The sequence below is a fragment of the Corylus avellana genome, chromosome 7 (genome assembly GCF_965113065.1).
Source record: "Corylus avellana chromosome 7, dhCorAvel1.hap1.2, whole genome shotgun sequence".
Classification (NCBI taxonomy): domain Eukaryota; kingdom Viridiplantae; phylum Streptophyta; class Magnoliopsida; order Fagales; family Betulaceae; genus Corylus; species Corylus avellana.
Window position 1 is genome coordinate 24,537,207 of NC_142496.1, and position 19,013 is coordinate 24,556,219.

The 19,013-nt window shown below is 34.3% G+C and overlaps 2 protein-coding genes across 4 annotated transcripts; one reads left to right on the forward strand and one right to left on the reverse strand.

Annotated features, from left to right (window-relative positions):
• The first annotated feature begins 948 nt into the window (after window positions 1-948).
• On the forward strand, window positions 949-11,885 carry LOC132183698 (uncharacterized). Of its 3 annotated transcripts, none has more exons than XM_059597076.2 (9): window positions 949-1,133; window positions 1,426-1,477; window positions 1,788-1,861; window positions 2,717-2,845; window positions 5,732-5,875; window positions 7,113-7,164; window positions 8,067-8,140; window positions 9,085-9,174; window positions 11,624-11,885. In XM_059597076.2, the coding sequence occupies exons 1-9, from the start codon at window positions 1,009-1,011 to the stop codon at window positions 11,691-11,693; spliced, it is 810 nt and encodes a 269-aa protein (XP_059453059.2). In that variant the 5' UTR covers window positions 949-1,008; the 3' UTR covers window positions 11,694-11,885. The 3 variants fall into 3 exon arrangements, with proteins under 3 accessions (XP_059453059.2, XP_059453061.2, XP_088374350.1); XM_059597078.2 differs by having other exon boundaries at window positions 950-1,133; window positions 9,085-9,218; window positions 11,624-11,714; XM_088518224.1 differs by lacking the exon at window positions 11,624-11,885 and having other exon boundaries at window positions 950-1,133; window positions 9,085-9,337.
• A 1,052-nt stretch (window positions 11,886-12,937) lies between these two features.
• LOC148584708 (putative laccase-9) lies at window positions 12,938-17,390 on the reverse strand. Its single transcript, XM_088518223.1, has 7 exons — window positions 17,279-17,390; window positions 16,955-17,106; window positions 15,956-16,200; window positions 15,659-15,784; window positions 14,272-14,869; window positions 13,439-13,797; window positions 12,938-13,214 (listed from the first exon to the last, which is right to left on the reverse strand). Exons 1-7 carry the CDS (start codon window positions 17,372-17,374, stop codon window positions 13,012-13,014), a joined length of 1,779 nt encoding a protein of 592 aa, XP_088374349.1. The 5' UTR covers window positions 17,375-17,390; the 3' UTR covers window positions 12,938-13,011.
• Between the last annotated feature and the right edge of the window lie 1,623 nt (window positions 17,391-19,013).

The following is a 19,013-nucleotide window of genomic DNA, read 5'->3' on the forward strand; positions in this document are numbered from 1 at the left end:
TGGAACCCATCGGGACATCACTGGGACACAGTCGAGACACCGTCGACACTCGATCGAGCCATCGCCCGAACTTTGCCAAGACTTGGTTGAGACACTGCCAGGACTCTGTTGGGATCTAGTTTGTACATTGTCATTATTGTAATTTAAAGTTTAATATATATATATGATTTTCCAAACACTCTGAAAACATTTTATGTCGAATTGTCGAAACAAACAGAACGTTATTTGCAATACCATAACACATCATGGTCTCAATTTTTAATTTTTTTTGAAACTTATATTTGATTTTTTTATTAATGATAAAAATGGAGTTATTAAAAGTTACATGAATGCAATGTTTATAAATTTGAGATTAATTTACTTTTTAAAATAATGAGTTTTAGATGAGTTAGTACTACAAATACTCCTACTTATCCACACTCATTTTTCCACATCCATAACTGACTTTTAAAATCATCATTATATTAAAATCCAATAAGGTATAGTTTGAGTTGGAATTAAACCTGCTAAGATTGAGGCACAACAAATTAAAAAATTCTTCTAAATGTTATATATTTTTATAAAATAAAAACCTAAATTTTAGGTCCAATTTTTATTTATTTATTTTTATTTTTTAAATTACTTTACCACAAATGGCAAGCCGTGTGTGCAGATTGCCAAGTCAGCTCGTTTGCCAAAAAAGCAACGATAACGTGGCGCTCTTGTGTCCAGGCATGAATGATGACGGGAGATTAGCCATCCCACACAAATTTGCAATAGCGCCCATTTCTTCGTGAATAAAATAATGCTATTTACATATTTTTATTAATTTAACGCAATTGTTATTGGTCGATAAATCATAAATGTGTTTAACAATTATTTTAATTTTCTTTAGTGATTGAAAACGTTAGCGCTTGGTGATGTGGCACTCTTAATTGAAAGTGGGATAAGAGGGAATAAAAGCGCGATTGATTTGCTATTTTGCTGCATTTCTGTTTCATCGTCCCCTCTGCGACTCTTGGGAAAACAATGGCGAATTCTTCGGTGAACGGGTTGAAAACTCTGTTCATCTTGTTGGGCTGTATTATGGTGGTCACTCTCATCTTCACCATCTACATCGATGGTCTTCCTTTTCGCAAAGACATCCTCACACCGTACTCTCTCTCTCTCTCTCTCTCTCTCTTCCTCACACATGACACACACCAATTTTATTCATATCTTTAATCTTTTGCTTCAACAAGACTAAAGTTGGCATACCATTTTCATGTATGCTCAGCTTACATGTGTGTGATCAGCATGAGATTGTTTTGGACTTTAGCTTGCTTTGTTTTCTTCATGTTTGCTTGTTCAATCTTTAATCAAATAGATGCAAGTGCAAAATCAGAGTCATTTAGTAGAGCTTAAAAACTAATGAAATAAGTTAAATTTTTTGGGAATTTAATTCAGGTGGATGGCAGCAACCTTGGTTGACTTCTATATCAACGTTGTAGCTTTGGCGGTATGTTTCCTTCTCAATTCCTCAATTTTCTTTTCTTCCTTTAACTTGCTGGTCAGCTTTTTTGAATCTGGATGTTGCACATGCTTGGGTCAGTAGAGGAGGTTGCAAGATGGCAAATTGACATATCATAGTGTGGATATGAACTTTTCTTAGTCAGTATATGTTATGTCAGTGTAGTTTCAAGTTGTCAGATCATCTCTTTGTTTATTGTTTTTGCTCAATCACTAGCTGTTTATTGCATATCCTTCAATTGCTGCAGAGGTTTATGGTATATCAAAGTTTGTACTCATGTACTAATCTACCATTTCAGGCATGGGTTGTCTACAGGGAATCTAACTGGCTCAGTGCAATAATCTGGATAATTCTGCTAGTATGCTTTGGCAGGTATGTCTCTTGTCCTCTTTTAAATCTGTTGAAGTCTATTGTTGTTTAGAAAAAAGTTACGATTTTAGTGTCCACATAATTTGTGAAGCCAGGTCTACACGACTAATTATTTTCAAAAATTATTTTGCTATGTTCTTTAGTTGATTTTTCTGTTTTATTGACTTATTTTTCCTTCTTTCCTCCTGTGCTATTTATCCTTTTATTTTCTCTCCAAAATGTTCTGTTAAAATATCCTCACTCTTGTTCTCATGGTCTTCGTTTTAAGCCAGGTTTATGTAAACATTATAACTTTCTGGATATTGAATCAAGTGATGCAATGCCAATACGTGAGATGGAAAAAATTATTTAGTAATGCTGAAGTGCTGCATACATTGGATATGATTTATGAGATGCAGTGTTGTATTTATTCCTATGTTTTAGATAACTTGTGATCATTATGTGATATATAGAAATTCATGTTATTTCATTACTCTGACTGCTTCATTTCTGCATGTATTTAGTTTACTTTATTCTTTTGAAGCATTTCACATTTGTTATTGCCCTTTTTACTACGATTGCAATTTTGGGCTCAATATTTTTTATTTCGTATTTTATTAGTATTTCTTGGTTTCCAATCTAAGGTGAAATTTGACACTGAGCCTTTGATTCCTTTACATCTTTACAGACTTTAAGTTTGGTTATATGCCTTTTGTTTATTGCTTAACTAGTAAACTTGTGAATGAGTTTTCGTTCATTACTTTTATCATGTTTATGACACTTGCAATCTTTTGATGGAATTCCAATGGTTATTATGTCATCCAGCTCTTTGTTATTTTTCAAAAATCTGATTATTATTATTATTTTTTTGTTTTTCAGCATTACTACATGCGCCTACATTGTTATGCTATTTTTTAAGCTGACATCATCTCAAGAGTCTGTACAAGATCCCATGTATTGTGTTCTCTTGCGGCATCCAGTCGAGCACATATGCAAAACTCCAGACAAGTACGTATCCAAGGACAAATTTTTATTGCCACATCATTAAGTTGTGTGGCACTCTTATAACAGTCTACTAAATAGCATTACTCATGTACTTATGCACCTGTGTTGGAATAATATGGTAGGTTTTAAGATTTACTATAAACGTGTTGCCTATGTTAGATTTACAAGTTGTTTCCCTTTCCTCGTTTAACTTTTTCTGGTTATAGTTATGAAGGCTTAAGGATTTTGTCTGCTATTACAATGATTTTTTCTTAAAATTATTCTTTTACTAGATTGGAGAGTATTTAGATACTTGAGTTTATTGGTCTACAGATTCAGTATGGTTCAATGAGCTGCTGTTTTGTTTTACCCTGCCGTGGATAAATGCTATCAAATCTCCTTTTCATTAAAGTTTACATAGACGCTGTTGTAGAGAGGATGGAAGGTACTTGGTAGGATGGAACAAATTATATGTCTAACAGAAGAAAGCACACTCTCATGAAAAGTATGCTATCTAGTTTCCCTAATTATCTTCTTTAAGTTTTCACCTTTCCAATTCATGTGGCTAAAAGATTGCAGAATTTACACGGGGAGTTTGGGTGGAATAGGAGAAAAAATTTTAATTTCATTAACTGGACTTGAATGTTTCTGTTTTCCCATTAGATTTAGAAAGTTTGGACTTAAAATTAATGAATATTGCTGGGGAAATGGTTATGACATTATGGTGTGGAGGGGGATCATCTTAGCGACATGTAAGGTGTTTGAAATATGGGTATTTATGGGGAAGGTGGACGCCAGAAGTAGTAAGGAGGCCTCATGGTGCAATCTGTGGAAAGCATTTGGGCTTCTTGGGAGAGATTTAAGGTTTCTTAAGTTAGTGGTAAGAGATGACACGAGGGTCCAAATTGGTAGATGTGTGGTGTGATGATGCTGAGTCAAACATTCTATTTCCTCGATTTGTTCCTCATAGCTGAGCATAATGCTTCTATCTAGTTTTGTTTGAGATTACAGTGGATGATTTTAGCATGGGACCCTAGATTTATACGTGTTTATTACAATCGGGAAATCAGATAGGTTGATTTTGTTTTTCATATTTTAGATTCTAATCTTCTATTTAGCAGTATGGCTGATAGGATCACTTGAACGTTGAACCGTTGTATATTTGGTATCCATTCTTTTTATAAGATATTCAGAGGGCCAATGGTGATTTTCTTGGAAGAGTATATGGCACGCTAAATTTCTAAGAGAAGTTGCTTTTGGAAACATCCTAATTGTGGATAATCTCTTGAAAATGAATATTACTTTTTGTGGATTGCTGCTTAATGTGAAAATCAAGCAGTGAGTTACTCGATCATTTGCTACTTCATTGCTCCTATACGAGAGAGTTATGGTTGTTGGTCTTCAATTTATGTTCCTAGGTTCTGCCTAATAGAGTGGAGGATTTTTTTGCTTGCTAGTGATTGGGGGTAACTCTCAAAGTGTGGCCGGCTGGAAGATGGCGCCTCTTTGGCTTATGTGGTGCCTATGGAGGGAAAGAAATGATAGGAACTTTAATAATCAAGAGAGGACCTTAGAGGAGCTCAAGTCCTATTTCCTTTTTTTTTTTTTTCCTTCTTTACTTGGATAGCTGCTTTTTTAGCTCCATTAGTTATTAGCTTTTCAGATTTCCTTGTTCTCTTTTCTCTTTTTTCTTAGTCGTTCTCTTGTATACTCCATGTGTATTAGGATTGCACCCCTCTGCGCTTTTGATATATATATATATATATATATATTTTTTTTTTTGATAAATAATGTATATTCAAGCAACGCGCAGAGGGGTGTAACCCATGTACATAGGGAGTATACAAGAGACCCCTATTCCGTAGAGAAAGAAGAACATAAATCTAGAAATTCAGAAAACGTAGAAGTAGTTGGAATAGGCCAATCCACTTTCCATGAAAACAGAGTTTGTAGCACCAACTTCTTCAAATGAATCAATTCTCGCTCACAATCATCAAAGCTTCGAGCATTCCGACATTACTTATAAAAAAAAAAATTTATGTACAGGTCAATGAGTGATGTCAAAAAAAGTTGTTAATTTATTGTTCAGTTGGAAAGGAAAGTTTGAGAAGCACAGTAGCTGTTTTTTATGCATCCTGTCCCTCTCTCTCACTGTGGGAGAAGATTAACCATGTCAAGCTTTTTACGGTTGAGTTGTGATCATTGTATGATTGGATATCTATCTTTGGCAGTATTCCCACTTCTTTTCTTGACTCTCTTTTGGGATTTGGATTGTAACTTTTAGTTCAACACTTATCCCAAAAAAAAAAAAAAAAAAAAGAACTTATAGTTCATCACTCTTTTGTATAATTTTTTTTTTTTAATCTATGAAGAGATAAAAGAAAGTTGACATATATGAAATGTCCCAGTAATAGCACTAAATGTCACTGCTTAAAAAGGTGGGCAAGGAATGATATAGCATTTTACCTTGTCAATGAGATCCATTAAACTACCATGTGGCACATGCACCCATTTAAGGATGAACATTATTTCATACAGAACTTCTTCCAAACTTCATTTGACAAGGATCAAGGAATCTTTAGACATCTGTTCTCACACATTAAAAATGTGTTCTTTTGAATTGTATTAAATGATCTATTCTAAATGGAAACTGCAAATTAAGTTGCATTTCCCTTTAGATAAAATTTTGGATTGGAACTTTACTTTTGTAATTTTAATAAACTTCTTTGTAAATCATAATTTTATTGCTTTCTTCAATAGATAACTAGGTAAATCACACCTTGTGCTGTCGAATTTTTGTCAATCAAGAAAAATGTGATTAATTTTAGTAAAGATGTTTTTTTTTTGGTCTGGTTGTCCATTTCCTTCTCTCTTAAGGAGTGATTAACTTTGATAACATTTGTTGGATAGGGATGGCGTGGAACAAAAGTGGAAGCAATCTTATGTCTTGACTCTCAGAATCCTTTTCAGTGTTTTGGGTTTTTTGATGTTGGGAACTTTAATTTATACTCTCTTAACAGATGGCTCTCCTTTCCGCCAAGAGCTTTTAACTCCGTAAGTTTTTTTATCATATCATTATTGATATTATCATCCTCTGGTTTCGCTACTTGTGAATAACTTTTCTTTATAGTGATTCATAGGTATAATTAAGTTCTTCTCATTTTGTTTAAATTAAAAATTAAATTAGTACCATAGTGAAAAAGAAGAGAGTTCTTAGATGCATTATTTCCATCCTTTTATCCCTCCAGAGCTGATGTGGCATGGTCTCCCATAGCTATGGGGGTATAAAAGAATGGTGTATAGCATTACTCGGTTGTAAGATGCTTTTCAATGTCATGAATATTATGTCTTTTCATATTAGGATGTAGAATAATAAAAAACTATTTCATGGAATCTTAAAAACAATATTCGGATATGCAATGCTCTGGTTGGTTTGTCTGATTGGATTGCAAATTGCTGGCCTTCCACCGCTCTATTGTAGGTTTAATCCAACTAAAATTGAGAGCTGGCAAATGTGCTTATGGGTAGTCTCTCACTTCCTGTTGACTAATCTGACCAAAACATAGGGAGTCGGAAGAGAAAGATAATAAAATATTGTTGTGGCCTTTTGGTTTAATTATATATGGCTGTTAGTTCTACCAAAGAAGAGGAATTTTTTCCCCCTGTAACTTGCATGCCCAGAGTGTTTGCTGGATATTAACTCTTGCCCTTCGATACAGCCTCAAGCCTCCAAGGTTTCTAAGCCTGTCTTGCATTATGATTCATAATCTTAACTTGGTATTAAAAAAATAATAATAATAAATAAACCTCTTTTTGATGAATAATCTAAAAACTACAGATTTTGGATATATTTCATATAGGTGGCACCTTTTTTGATATTGCTCATTGACCCTTCAGACAAAACTATTTTTAAGGTTTTGGGGTGATATTATGACATGATTAGATAAACGGGTCTGGTTGCCTTTTTCAGTGGGCTTATGAATTATCTACTTTAGGTTGCGATTCCAATACCTAATGTGTTATAACAATATTCATTTTTAACAGTTCTGTCATTATTGAAAGTTACTAGTATCCTATATTTAACAGAACTTTTGCATTTGCTACTTTTTTTTCTCCCCCATCTGTAACTTACATTCGCATCTAGTGGGTTTTGAACTCTTGACTTCACCCGCCATCCTGTTCTTGCTATTTGTCAATGCTTGTGCATGGGACATGTTTCCTTTTTAAGTTTATGTTTGTGAGGTCATTTATCTGTAATGTGAATGTAATGATTCTGATAAAATGTTTGCAGGTGGATGGTAGCAACACTAATTGACTTCTATATCAATGTTGTGGCTCTATCAGTACGTCCCAAGTGTCTTCATTTTGGTGGTTTCCTTTCTTTTTTGAAATGAATTGATGTCACCACTTAACTTGTAATGAACATGGAGAAGTGATTGATCAACTTTAACTAGAAAGTCAAAAAGTAACTATGTGTTGCATTGTGACTTTCATCATCCTAGTAGACATCCAGTTAGTTTTATGCTTCTAGAATCCTAGACTCAGCTTTTGTAATTAATGAATATATCTTTCAATAATAATTTAGGCACTGCTAGGTTTGGCTTCTGGAAAGAACTTACTAAAGCAACACATTTTCTTCTTCTTTTTGAAGTATAATTTTGGATTTCATCTTTCTTTATAGGGACAAAATATAGTAGTGTATTCATTGCCTGATATTATTGGGTAAAATCTAGGCAAACTAGTGGTGAGAGGCTGTTAAATCGAGTTCCTTTTGAAACAAGCAAAAGGTTAACAGATGCAATCAGATGTTCAGGAGAACAGCATCAAGCTGGAGTTGATTACTGTAACATTGATGCTTTAGCTCGAAGTGAACTTCAAGAGTGTTTTGAGACACTAGTAAAAATGTATTATTGTGTCTTCCCAAGTTGGTTGAGTCATAGACCTCCGCTCGACTTATTTTAGTGACTTGGACCACCAATTTAGCAATAAACAATTTCAGAGAAGATGAATGGGATCTTTACTTTGTTGCTGACCAATGAATTTCTTCAAATTCAAATTTTTCTCTCTCTTCTTTTCTTCCCTTTTTATTTTTTATTTTTTATTTTTTTTCGTTTCTTTTTTATTTTATTTTTTGGTTTTAAAAAAAAAAATGTGATGTATCAGAAGATTTGTAAGTGCTTGACATTTGTGGATTTTTAATAATCTTGTATAATTAGTATATTCATACGTCCGTTTTAAATATCAGGTTTGGGTGAACTACAAGGAATCAAGTTGGATTAGTGCAATCTTTTGGATTATTCTTCTGATATGTTTTGGCAGGTAACATAACATTTCACTGATGATTTTAAAGTCAGCTGCCCTTAGATTTATCTGTAATGGAAACATGTGACTTGTTAGGTGTGTAATGTTATGAAGCTGGAATTTCACCATCATTTAATGATTAGTATGTAGAACCATGTTGACTGAAATGCCTCATGAAATTCAATATAAGGATTTTCTGACATGGAAATAAAACTTTTTCTAGTAAGCTTTGTGAAGGTATATATGTTTTTTTTTTTGGTTGTAAATACATCAATATGTTGTAATATATACATAGCAAGTTTCGGAATTTTTCTGACATGTAAATAAATTTATGTCAGACTTTTTTTTTTTTTTTTTTTTTTTGTGTATCTTTAGTACATAACTAGCATTGATGATCATCATAAATTGGATTCTAACCAAATAACCCCATTTTGTAGATTACATTTTTATTGCCTGGATTGCCTAGTTCTATGCCTCCAGAATACGATGTTTCTTAATAACAATAGTTTTGACATCTACCGTGTTGCTGTTATTATTTCCTATCTTTGAAAGGAACCATGAGATCATATTGTTGTTGAGTACTTCCTATCTTGGACAGAAACCATGAATTAAGTTGTTCAATGAATTTTCTTAATTTTCTCAGAATTTATGCATTTTTCCAAATCTCGTGTTTGACTATGTATGGATATAGATGGATGTATGTTTCAGAGAATGTTTCTTTGATAAAGTTGTAAGCAGCAAATATAAGAATTTATTTGTCTTATTACAGTACTACAATCTAGCAACTAAACTACAAAAATATGGTATTAAACTATAAGTGTGACAATTTTTGCACATCCCTTTTATATAATTATTTTAGGTTTCCATGCTCTTCTAACACCAGCATAGGGCATTAAATTTTTCTGGGTGCTTTAACGTAGTTTGGATTTCTTACTAATATTTTTGTTTCTCCAATGCTTTAGTATTACTACATGTTTCTACATTGTCTGGAAGCTGTTCCAGCTCAGTTCGGAACATCCAGTCTACCTTGTTTTATCGAATAATGGCGACAGGCAAGTTTAATCACATGTTTGGCTTTTGAGTTTTCACACTACATGTAAGTAATAAGACCAGGTTTACTTGTTTCTTTGTGATTATTATGGACTTGTGGAATATTTTCATAATATGTACTTGGGATTCCTCTCTATTCATAGTATATGGATGTGTATGCGCACATATATATTTTGTATATAGCCATGTATCTGGAACAAAGCCCTATTTGTTTGATGGCTGTACCTGCTGTGCACGGGGGTATGTTGTAGACTTTTGAAATGCTTTTAGTGTCCTTACATTCAAGGACAATTTTTAGTAAAATATATAGATGTCTCACCAAAAATCTACTTCATATATGACCATATAATCTTAATTATAAATAATCTCTTCTCTAATTTGGACTGTACTTAACAAATCGGGTAGACAGAAAGTATACACGAGAAACACAACAAAGAATCATACAGATACAAGAATAAAAAAAAAAAAAAAAAAAAACAGAATCTAAAACTTAGGAAATATTGAAGTTTTGAAATCACTCCTAAGACGTGTCTCTTGGTGTTTGGAAACTTGGTTGTGGATTGGCCTGGAGTTGATTTAAACAAACTAATTTACTTAAGGGCGTGCTTAAAGATCTATGTGCAAGAAGTTGTTTGGGATATCAAGGGATTACATTAGTTGGTTTATACACACGCCAACTTGGATGATATTTTAGTAACCAGCTTAAGCTGGTAATGATAATGGCATTCTTTTGCAATGTTCCGCATATTTTCTTTCAGGCTTCCACAACCTATAAAACTGATGACTTAGGAAATTGTTTAAGTTCTGATCTAAGTGTATTGCTGGACAATATTTTGGGGTAAATTTACCAAACAGGTTCAGAACAGTAAACAAACTAAAGAACAAGATTTTTTTTTTGGGGGGTGGGGGGGAGACAGTTTCATTTTGACCTTTGAATATGTACTACATGGAGTAATCTTTATTGCCTATGCACAAGCTAAAACTGTCAACTGTATAAAAGAAGAAAAAAAAAGAAAAAAAAGAAAAGAAAGGAAAACCAGACAAGAAAACAGGAAGCCCAAGTCGGTGCTACCTCCACTGTAATGTTAATATATAGCCATTAGCCCACAGTGATTGTTATATGACAATTGTAGTGGTTGCTCCCAAATGAGATCACTCTCTTCAGTACTCACTCAGCTCAGCCTACTTATACACCTATATTGGCTTCGAAGGGAGTTTGTTCAAATTGTTAAGAGTTATCCCTGCAATGGCATCTTCACCTCTGTTAACTATGGAGTGTTCGTGAAGTCACAAGTTCAAATCCCATTGAGTGCACGAGCAATTGCCATGGGAAAAAAATGAGAGAGAGAGAGAGAAGAGGATAGGGTACATGTGAGGGAAAAATCTGATGATATTACTATTATAGCTGACTGTTATCTTTATGTTGATACTCAAAGAGGAAATAATCCTAGAAAGAGACAGGAAAGGTTTCTCCTTTGTTCATCTGATGTTTATATGCTCAATATTGTTCTGTGCCCTTGTCACTTGACTCAGTGACTAAGAATAACATATGAGGATTTACAAGTATTCTGACATCTTTTTGCACTCCTAGTGTTGCATGTTTCTTGTTTTCCTTGGTATCAGAAGAGTTCTGAGATGTTGAGTACAGTTTGTTGTTCTGTTCCTTGATTACTTTCTATAAAATTGAGTGCAACAGTGGAAGGTTAGAGGTTGTAGAAGGCTCGCAATATATTGTTACCCAGTGAACATGTTATTATTAGTTTTGTCAAACTGCAAATGAAACAGAACAGGACTACTAACTTCAGTTGCTGACTTGTGACTACTATTGATCCATCTGATGGTTGTCACTGTAGCCAATAAGGATGAGGCATGCCTGACCGTCCACCAATTTTGTGCCATATACGTGTAATCCATCTATAGGATGGGTACCAATTCAAGCATGTTGCATGTCGTTCCTAGCTGCAACCACGATTGTTGGATAGTCCTGACTATGACTAACATTTCGTGTCAAAATGACCGTCTCTTAGTTAGTTCTTGGTAGAGGTGGTAATTCATATTTGCGTATTGGATTTGATCAACTATAACTCGATTTATTTAGTAAAATGGGTCAAACCTTGCAATCATAACCCATTAATTTTGTGTTGAATTTGTGTAGGATTTATGGGTCATGTTAAAAATTAACAGCTTTAATTATGGGGTCAAACTGTTATAGAATTTGATTTACTACCAATTGGAGCTCACTTCGAATTATAGTTGTTCCTTCTCATATTTTTTTCCTCTTTTTCCCCCTTATAACTTGTCTAAAAGTAGGTTTTGTATGAGGATTTGAAATCAAAATTTCCAATGCGGTCCCAAATCTTCTTTTGTCATTTTGTCTTATAACTATTATTGTCATTATTATTATTTTTTCTTTTGGAATTCATTAATTGTCTTCATAATTGTGCATGGTAGGGCAGAAAGCAGGTATAAGTTTGTGGGGAAACAGTGTAACACTGGTCTTGATGAGCAAGAAGGTTTTTAGGTCAATCTGGTGCAAATGAAAATTAGAGTACTCAATTTGTTGGATATGGAAACTACCCATTTATTCTGATTGTAATCTCCTAATATTTTCTTTCCATAATAGTTTGTATTCATTTCCATAATGGTTTCTCTTCTCCAACTCTCATCTTTTGTCGAACTATACCACCGGTGTATTCCTATAGTTGGGGGTTTTCTCTTTTTAAAGAGAAATGATTGGTGCCCATATTAATCCCATATTCTCCTACAAATTCAATAGATCAATCATTAGATTTGTGGGGTTCACATAATTTCACAAATCTAATAATTGATTTGTAAGATGAAATGAAAAAAATATTTACACCAACTATTTCTCTAATTATTAGGATTGGTCTTGTTGGAAAACTTCCATACCAAAATCACTATTTCCATACTTTATTTCCTATGTAGATTCCTTACCTCTAATAATCACCTTTGGGAACTGGAATAGGTTATTGATCAACATGACTTTTAATTTATTTTCTACACAAGTTAAAAACCTTAAGAAGCGAGCAATTAGTTCACGGTGTACTATGCATAAATAAATAGAAGCTTTATATATATTGAGAAAATTGAATTAAAATGACCATGTTCGGAGATTGATGATATCTTGGTGTCCCCCCTCTATTTTTAAATTAAACACAAATAAAATAGTGTGTGTTTGTGTTTTTTAACCTAAAATTCCACTTAATTAATTAATTGAGTTTAATCACTATTTGCAACGTGCAAGGTGCTCTGAGTCTTTGAGCATGGAAGTTAGAAATTTAATCACTATATTATGGTTGGTTGGCATTTTAGACTTTTAGTTGCGAGTCTATGAAAGTTAGAAATCCATGTGAATACGTCACACTGACTTTTGCTCAGGGTTTGAAGGGAAGCTGCATAATCTTTGTTGGATTATGTATTAATTGTTGCAGGTCTAACAAGCAGATGAAATAGTAGCCACAGAAGGGTAAATTTTTTCGAGGAAATTTCTCTAATTTAATTTATTAAATTGATATCTATTCAAAATATATATAATTTTCACGTGTATTTTTTTAATCGAGTATGACAGCATGTGAGACAAATATTAGCTTAATCAAATGAATTGAAGGAATTTTTTTTGATCGTATTTAAAGAAAAATGGTAAATTCTAACTACAAGTTTCTTTTCTATCACCTTTCTTAGCATTTAAATAAGTCAATTGCAGGAGAAATGTGTAGTTTTATAAATCTTGCTCTAATAGTAATTATGATGATAAGTTATTCAACTCATTACAATAAAACTACGATCTTTATAAATAAAACATATCGCTATCCAACTACCTAATTAATCCTGTCTACTTTATTTTTATTTGATTTGCCAGCATGTCGGAGCCTAATGGTTGATGAATCGGCCGTACATGGAGGCATGTAAGGAGGAGGCTCTCTGATGCTTGTCTCGGGGGTGTCTCCATTTTTCACTATAAGAACAGTGTCCATACCCCAGCTTAGATGTCGATCCAAATGGCAGTGCCATAGCCACACTCCTGCAACAATTTTTCCATTTAGTGCACATGATTAGACAAAATTAAATACATCGAATGGTCAACTCGTTTAGTTAATACCACGAGATCGATTGTTCAAGCCCTCACTCAACCGATCCCGTACCCAATAGGGATGGGTCACAAAGTGGCCGGCCATATATATATACATCGAAGGTTTCACGTCATTAAAAAAGAAATTAAAAGAGAAAGTACTATAAGAAACATACCAGGATTACTTGCTTTGAATCTAATGGCAACCCATCCTTTCTTAGGCAGAGAAACGGTGTTCATCTTAGGAGGATCAACCAAATTGTAGCCTAGTGGGCTAGTCTCATTATCGAAGTTCCCAAAACCCGTCCCGACTACATAGAAGGTATAGCCATGGAGGTGCATTGGATGATCCTCCGATGCATCAAACACAGTGGTACCCTGAAAAACTATCTCCACCTCTTCATTATACTCAAGAACCTTCAGCTTGGTCCCTTGGACTGTCTCTGTCGTATAATCTGGTGCAGTATCTGCTGTGAAGTTGAAAAAATCTGGTGGATAGTCCGGAAAATCTGTCGTGTAAATCCCACTCATGTTCCTGCATGCATGTGTATTCAAGCTTTCATTTCCTCATTATTTCAATCATATTTATTTTTTTGGGTTTGAGATTTAAAAATATATAGCAATTTAAAAAGAGAAAAATCTAAAATTAGTTTATGTGATTTACCTGATTTGCAATTAACTCTATATGGTATCAAAATGAACTCAAAGGTCCTTAAGGTATGCAAAAAATAATAATAATTTAGTCCTTACAGTCAAATTATGTTCACTAACTTAACAGATTCTAATAGCGTGAAATGTTAGAGCCAATAAAATTGTAAGACTTGTTTTATTTAGGTCAGTATCACACTAACGGAATCTGTTAAATTAGTTGATGAAATTTGACTGAAGAGACTAAATTATCTTTTTGGCATATTTCATAGACCTTTGAGTTTTTTTTAATATCACGGGGAGCTAATTATAAATCAGATAAATCACAAGGACTAATTTTTGTTGGATTTCTATAACGTACCTGTAGTATGCAAGCAGTACATCTGTGGAAGGGTTAAGCCAACTGACGTTGTTTAAGCTGGAGGCAAGAGCTGTTTCGGTAGCTCCGTCGTACTCGAAAACAACGTTGTTCATAGAAACTGTTATATACATTCTAGTGGTTATGTTTTTGGGGACATTTACCGGGTGGTCTTGGTCGGCTAAGCTCCGAAGACGGCTCGTGAAGTTCAATGCAGGGCCGAACTCCTCGTATGACGGAAGGTTGGTGGGAAAAATTGGACTTATGGCGGGATCATAGCTGCCGCCGGTGTATTCAAGAATTGCTGTGGCATTTGTTTGGTCGTAATCTGTGACATCCGGCCGAACACTGTCGTACTGTCTGGCTCCCACGTAATAGCGATCGTGAGGAGACTGGTTTGCTGTGACCAAAATGTCCATTGTTTGTCCCGGGGTTATCATCAGAGAACTGGTGACCACGGCTTTGACGTACGATCCATCAATTCCGACCACGGTGAGGTTATGTTCGGCAATCGCAAAATACAGCTCTGCGTTCATGGCTACATTCACTAAACGAAGAAGATAGGTCTTCCCATAATCTACTTGCCAACGGTATGTACTTTCTGCAAAACAATAATTTTTTTTAATTTTTTTTTTTCCAATTAAGGGACAAATGCAAAATTAGTTCTTGTGATTGGCTTAAATTACAAATCACGACATGTGGTAAAAAAAAAATTTATAGGTCAATGTAGTTGGCCTAAATTACAAATTACTCATTGTGGTATAAAAAATAATTTATAGGTCCTCAAGGTATGCCAAAATAACAGTTTACTCCCCTGATATCAATTTCCGTTAAGTAAACTAACAAAATTTGTCACTTTGACACGCCATACAAAAAAAAAAAAAAGCAACACGTACGTGTTATTATTAATTTATTACTTTCATAAATGACAATTAGGATTTTTCACATCATTTTACAACACCAGCTAAGATTATACTTCAGCCTTTACTCAACGGCATACGGCTACATACAATAAATTAACCTAATATCTTATATCCCCAAAATTTTAGCCCGTGCATAATCCTCCCTCATCTTCATCTTTGTCGGCCGCTTCACAAAATGGAACCGTCAAATTCTTGCAAAATGCTCCAAAATCGTGGCAAGGAAGATGAAAATAAGGAAGAGTTACGCATAAAGTAAAATTTTATGGATAAAAAAGTTTATGTTAATTTACTATAGCAGTATGACATGACATAGTAAATGATTTTGTTAAGTTATTCAACGGAAATTGATTTTAGGGAGTAAACTATTATTTTAGCCTACCCTGAAAACCTATAAATTATTTGTTATACTACATAAAATGATTTGTAATTTAGACCGATCTCATAACAACCGTATAATATAAGTGTACCATTAGAGCAAGGCAAGAAATCTCCCGGTTGGCCATTGATGATGTAACAATCTGAGCGAGGAGTGTCGCCGCCGTCTTCCAGGTCCTCAGCAACTTCCTCGTTCACGTCACCCTTATACCAAGATCCTGAAAGTACGAAAAAAGAATTGCATTCAAATGACAAATTAATCAAATAATTAATTAATAATATATCATGGAATGTTTAGATACAGATCTAGTCTATCTATACATGCATGTAGTTAAATTCAAATTTCTAAAGTTCAATTTTAGAAAACATAATTTAGAACAAAACATTACCGAGAACGAGAATCTCTTCTCCATCGGGCTGGGGAAAGGGAAAACCAGTTTCCTTATTGGGCAAAACGACAATGGCACCATGGACGCCAGCTCGTGTCCAATCACTGTGGGCATGCCACCAGAGAGTTCCTTCCTCATCGGAAAAACTGATCTCGTAAGTAAAATTAGATCCTGCCGCTATTGGGCACTGTGTGATGTACTCTGGTCCATCCGACCATGGATTCCTTGGCTGATGCACTCCATGCCTGTATAGTGTATAGTACAGTATTTGGTAATCACACTCTTAATATTATCATATTATATATTTCATTTTTTATTTTTATTTTTATTTGTTTGGTTTTATGCTGTGACCCACCCAATCCCACCTACTTTTCGAGGCACATAAGGTTTGAAAGAGGTGGAATTACAGTTAGAGCTAAGGGTCAATCATATGACTGTCCCACTAAGAGCCAGTGAAAGTGATGCTTGGAAGTTGGAACATAGAACATATTTATTTTGCCCGTTAATACTATACTTGTACGTACAAATATTTGTTAAAGTTAAACCAAACAAATATTCTGCATATTTCCTTCGTTAAAAAAACATATTTTTGTTTTTTGATTGTCATTTTAGTTGCTTGCTAATGGGTCTATATATATGCCCTTTGGATTTGCTTCCGAGAGGATATCTCTCAATTTTTTTGTTTTATTTTAATTTTAATTTCAATTTTTTTGTTATTTTTCGTTGTTCAAACCTTTTTTTTTTTTATCAAGTTGGTGACGTGTCAAATCACTAAAAAACTTGGTGACGTGTTACTTCATAACACATCACCAAAACCCCAGTACTGTAAGCACGTCACTAAATCCTGATTTTTTTTTGTAGTCGATTCAGTGTTAAGAGGAATGAATTTCTTTTTTCTTACCCATTTTTTTATTAAAAAATTGTGTAAAAAAATAAGAATAAATATAGTATTTCTCTTATTTATTTAGAGTTGGAGAGAGAGAGAGAGAGAGTTATTACCAATGAATAGTAACACCATAGTCTCCTTGATTATGGACATTTACGTACACGGTATCCCCTTTTGTTACCCGAATCACTGGGCCTGGAAGGCTTCCATTTACGACCAGCATGCTCTTGCTGCTGCACAACCTCGTAAAGTTGGTCTCCTTCAGCTACACATGATATATATAATTGACATCAACCAAAAAAAGTTCAAAAAAATTGGACTGAATATATATCACACGAACAGGAAGCATTCATATATATACCAAAACAAAAAAGAAACAATTAAGCTAGCTAGCAAAAGCATTAACGGACAGCAAAACGACAGATACTGGTTCTTACAATAAAGTCATGGTAATGGACGGTGGCTTGAGCCAAGACAAGGAACATCCCATGGAGAAGCAGAAGTCCAAGAAAGGCTGAAGGCATTCCCACCATCTCAGCTGAATGTTGATTCTCAGGCGCCCTTTGCCTCACTGAACTTTATCCTGTTATTTATATATGGACTATGGTTAATTAGCAATTTAGGTTGACTGGTTGAATGATTGTTATCAGCTTCTTTTTAATAAAGAAATAATTAAAAAGAAGAAAACAAAACCTTGTCTACCTAACTTACAACCAGCATTCTAGTGCTGTTATATATATATATTCTATTGGGGCATGCAGGACAACCCACACAAATTAAAAGAGAGATTGTAGTTTGTAGATTGTTCGAGATCTGCTCTTCTTGAGATGGTAGATTAATCAATCATAAAATTTTAAAAAGCACGTGTAAATTGTAATATTTATTCACCCCCTTTTTCATGAAATCTTTCTTGTTTATGATATTATTAATTAATAATTACATTTGTCCACTTATTATATTGGATGAGTTTGGTCTACTGATGATCGATGTCTAGGAAATGAGACTTTACCCATTTGAGATATGTTCAAGTTGTGTCCATTAAATACAACATTGCAATTAATTTTCAACCAACAGTCACATCAATCACAGGTTGATAAAGTGTCACTTTTACTGAAAAATGGGTTAATAAAGTATTATTTTTCTAAATTATAAGTTGATAAAGAGTGTATGTTGCTTACTAATTTTACAAGAAATAATTATGCAATATACTATGTTACGAAATTAATGAACTGGTTTTTAATTTTTTTTTTTTCTTGAGTAATGTATCATTGTTATTTCTTGAGAGACATTTAATGTAACACCCCGGTCCCATATTGGGAAGATGAGAAGAAACCCACATAGAGTGGGTGGTTTATAGAGATAGTCATGGGTGCTAAGTCCCACATTGCCTAGTTAATAAGTGAAACTGGGCTTTATAATGAATTCTAGGGAAGCTCCAAATTGACTAGTCATTTTGGGGTAATAGCGGAGATATGGCTAGCGTTTTTCCCTGGGTCGTTACAAGTGGTATCAGAGCTACTTAGTAACGCCAGGTCATGTGGTACTGGAGCACTGCATGACGTGGACCTGACGAGGACGTCAGGAGTTTAAGCGGAGGAGTTTGTAACACTCCGGTCCCATATTGGGAAGATGAGAAGAAACCCACATAGAGTGGGTGGTTTATAGAGATAGTCATGGGTGCTAAGTCCCACATTGCCTAGTTACTAGGTGAAATTGAGCTTTATAATGAATTATAGGGAAGCTCCAAATTGACTAGTCATTTTGGGGTGATAGCGTAGATATGGCTAGCGTTTTTCCCTGAGTCGTTACATCTAAGGTTTCTTAAGTTAGTGGTAAGAGATGACACGAGGGTCCAAATTGGTAGATGTGTGGTGTGAGGATGCTGAGTCAAACAATCTATTTCCTCGATTTGTTCCTCATAGCTGAGCATAATGCTTCTATCTAGTTTTGTTTGAGATTAAAGTGGATGATTTTAGCATGGGATCCTAGATTTATATGTGTTTTTAACAATCAGGAAATCAGATAGGTCGATTTTCTTTTTCATATTTTAGATTCTAATCTTCTATTTAGCAGTATGGCTGATAGGATCACTTGAACGTTGAACCGTTGTATATTTGGTATCCATTCTTTTTATAAGATATTCAGAGGGCCTATGGTGATTTTCTTGGAAGA

Coding starts and splice junctions, on each gene's coding strand:
- LOC132183698 (XM_059597076.2), top strand. CDS start 1,009: ATGGCGAATTCTTCGGTGAACGGGTTGAAAACTCTGTTCATCTTGTTG. Junction 7,165..8,066: donor TCAATGTTGTGGCTCTATCA/GTACGTCCCAAG, acceptor TTTAAATATCAG/GTTTGGGTGAACTACAAGGA. Junction 9,175..11,623: donor TTATCGAATAATGGCGACAG/GCAAGTTTAATC, acceptor TGTGCATGGTAG/GGCAGAAAGCAGGTATAAGT.
- LOC148584708 (XM_088518223.1), bottom strand. CDS start 17,374: ATGGTGGGAATGCCTTCAGCCTTTCTTGGACTTCTGCTTCTCCATGGG. Junction 17,107..17,278: donor TCCATTACCATGACTTTATT/GTAAGAACCAGT, acceptor TATCATGTGTAG/CTGAAGGAGACCAACTTTAC. Junction 13,798..14,271: donor GTACTGCTTGCATACTACAG/GTACGTTATAGA, acceptor ACATGCATGCAG/GAACATGAGTGGGATTTACA.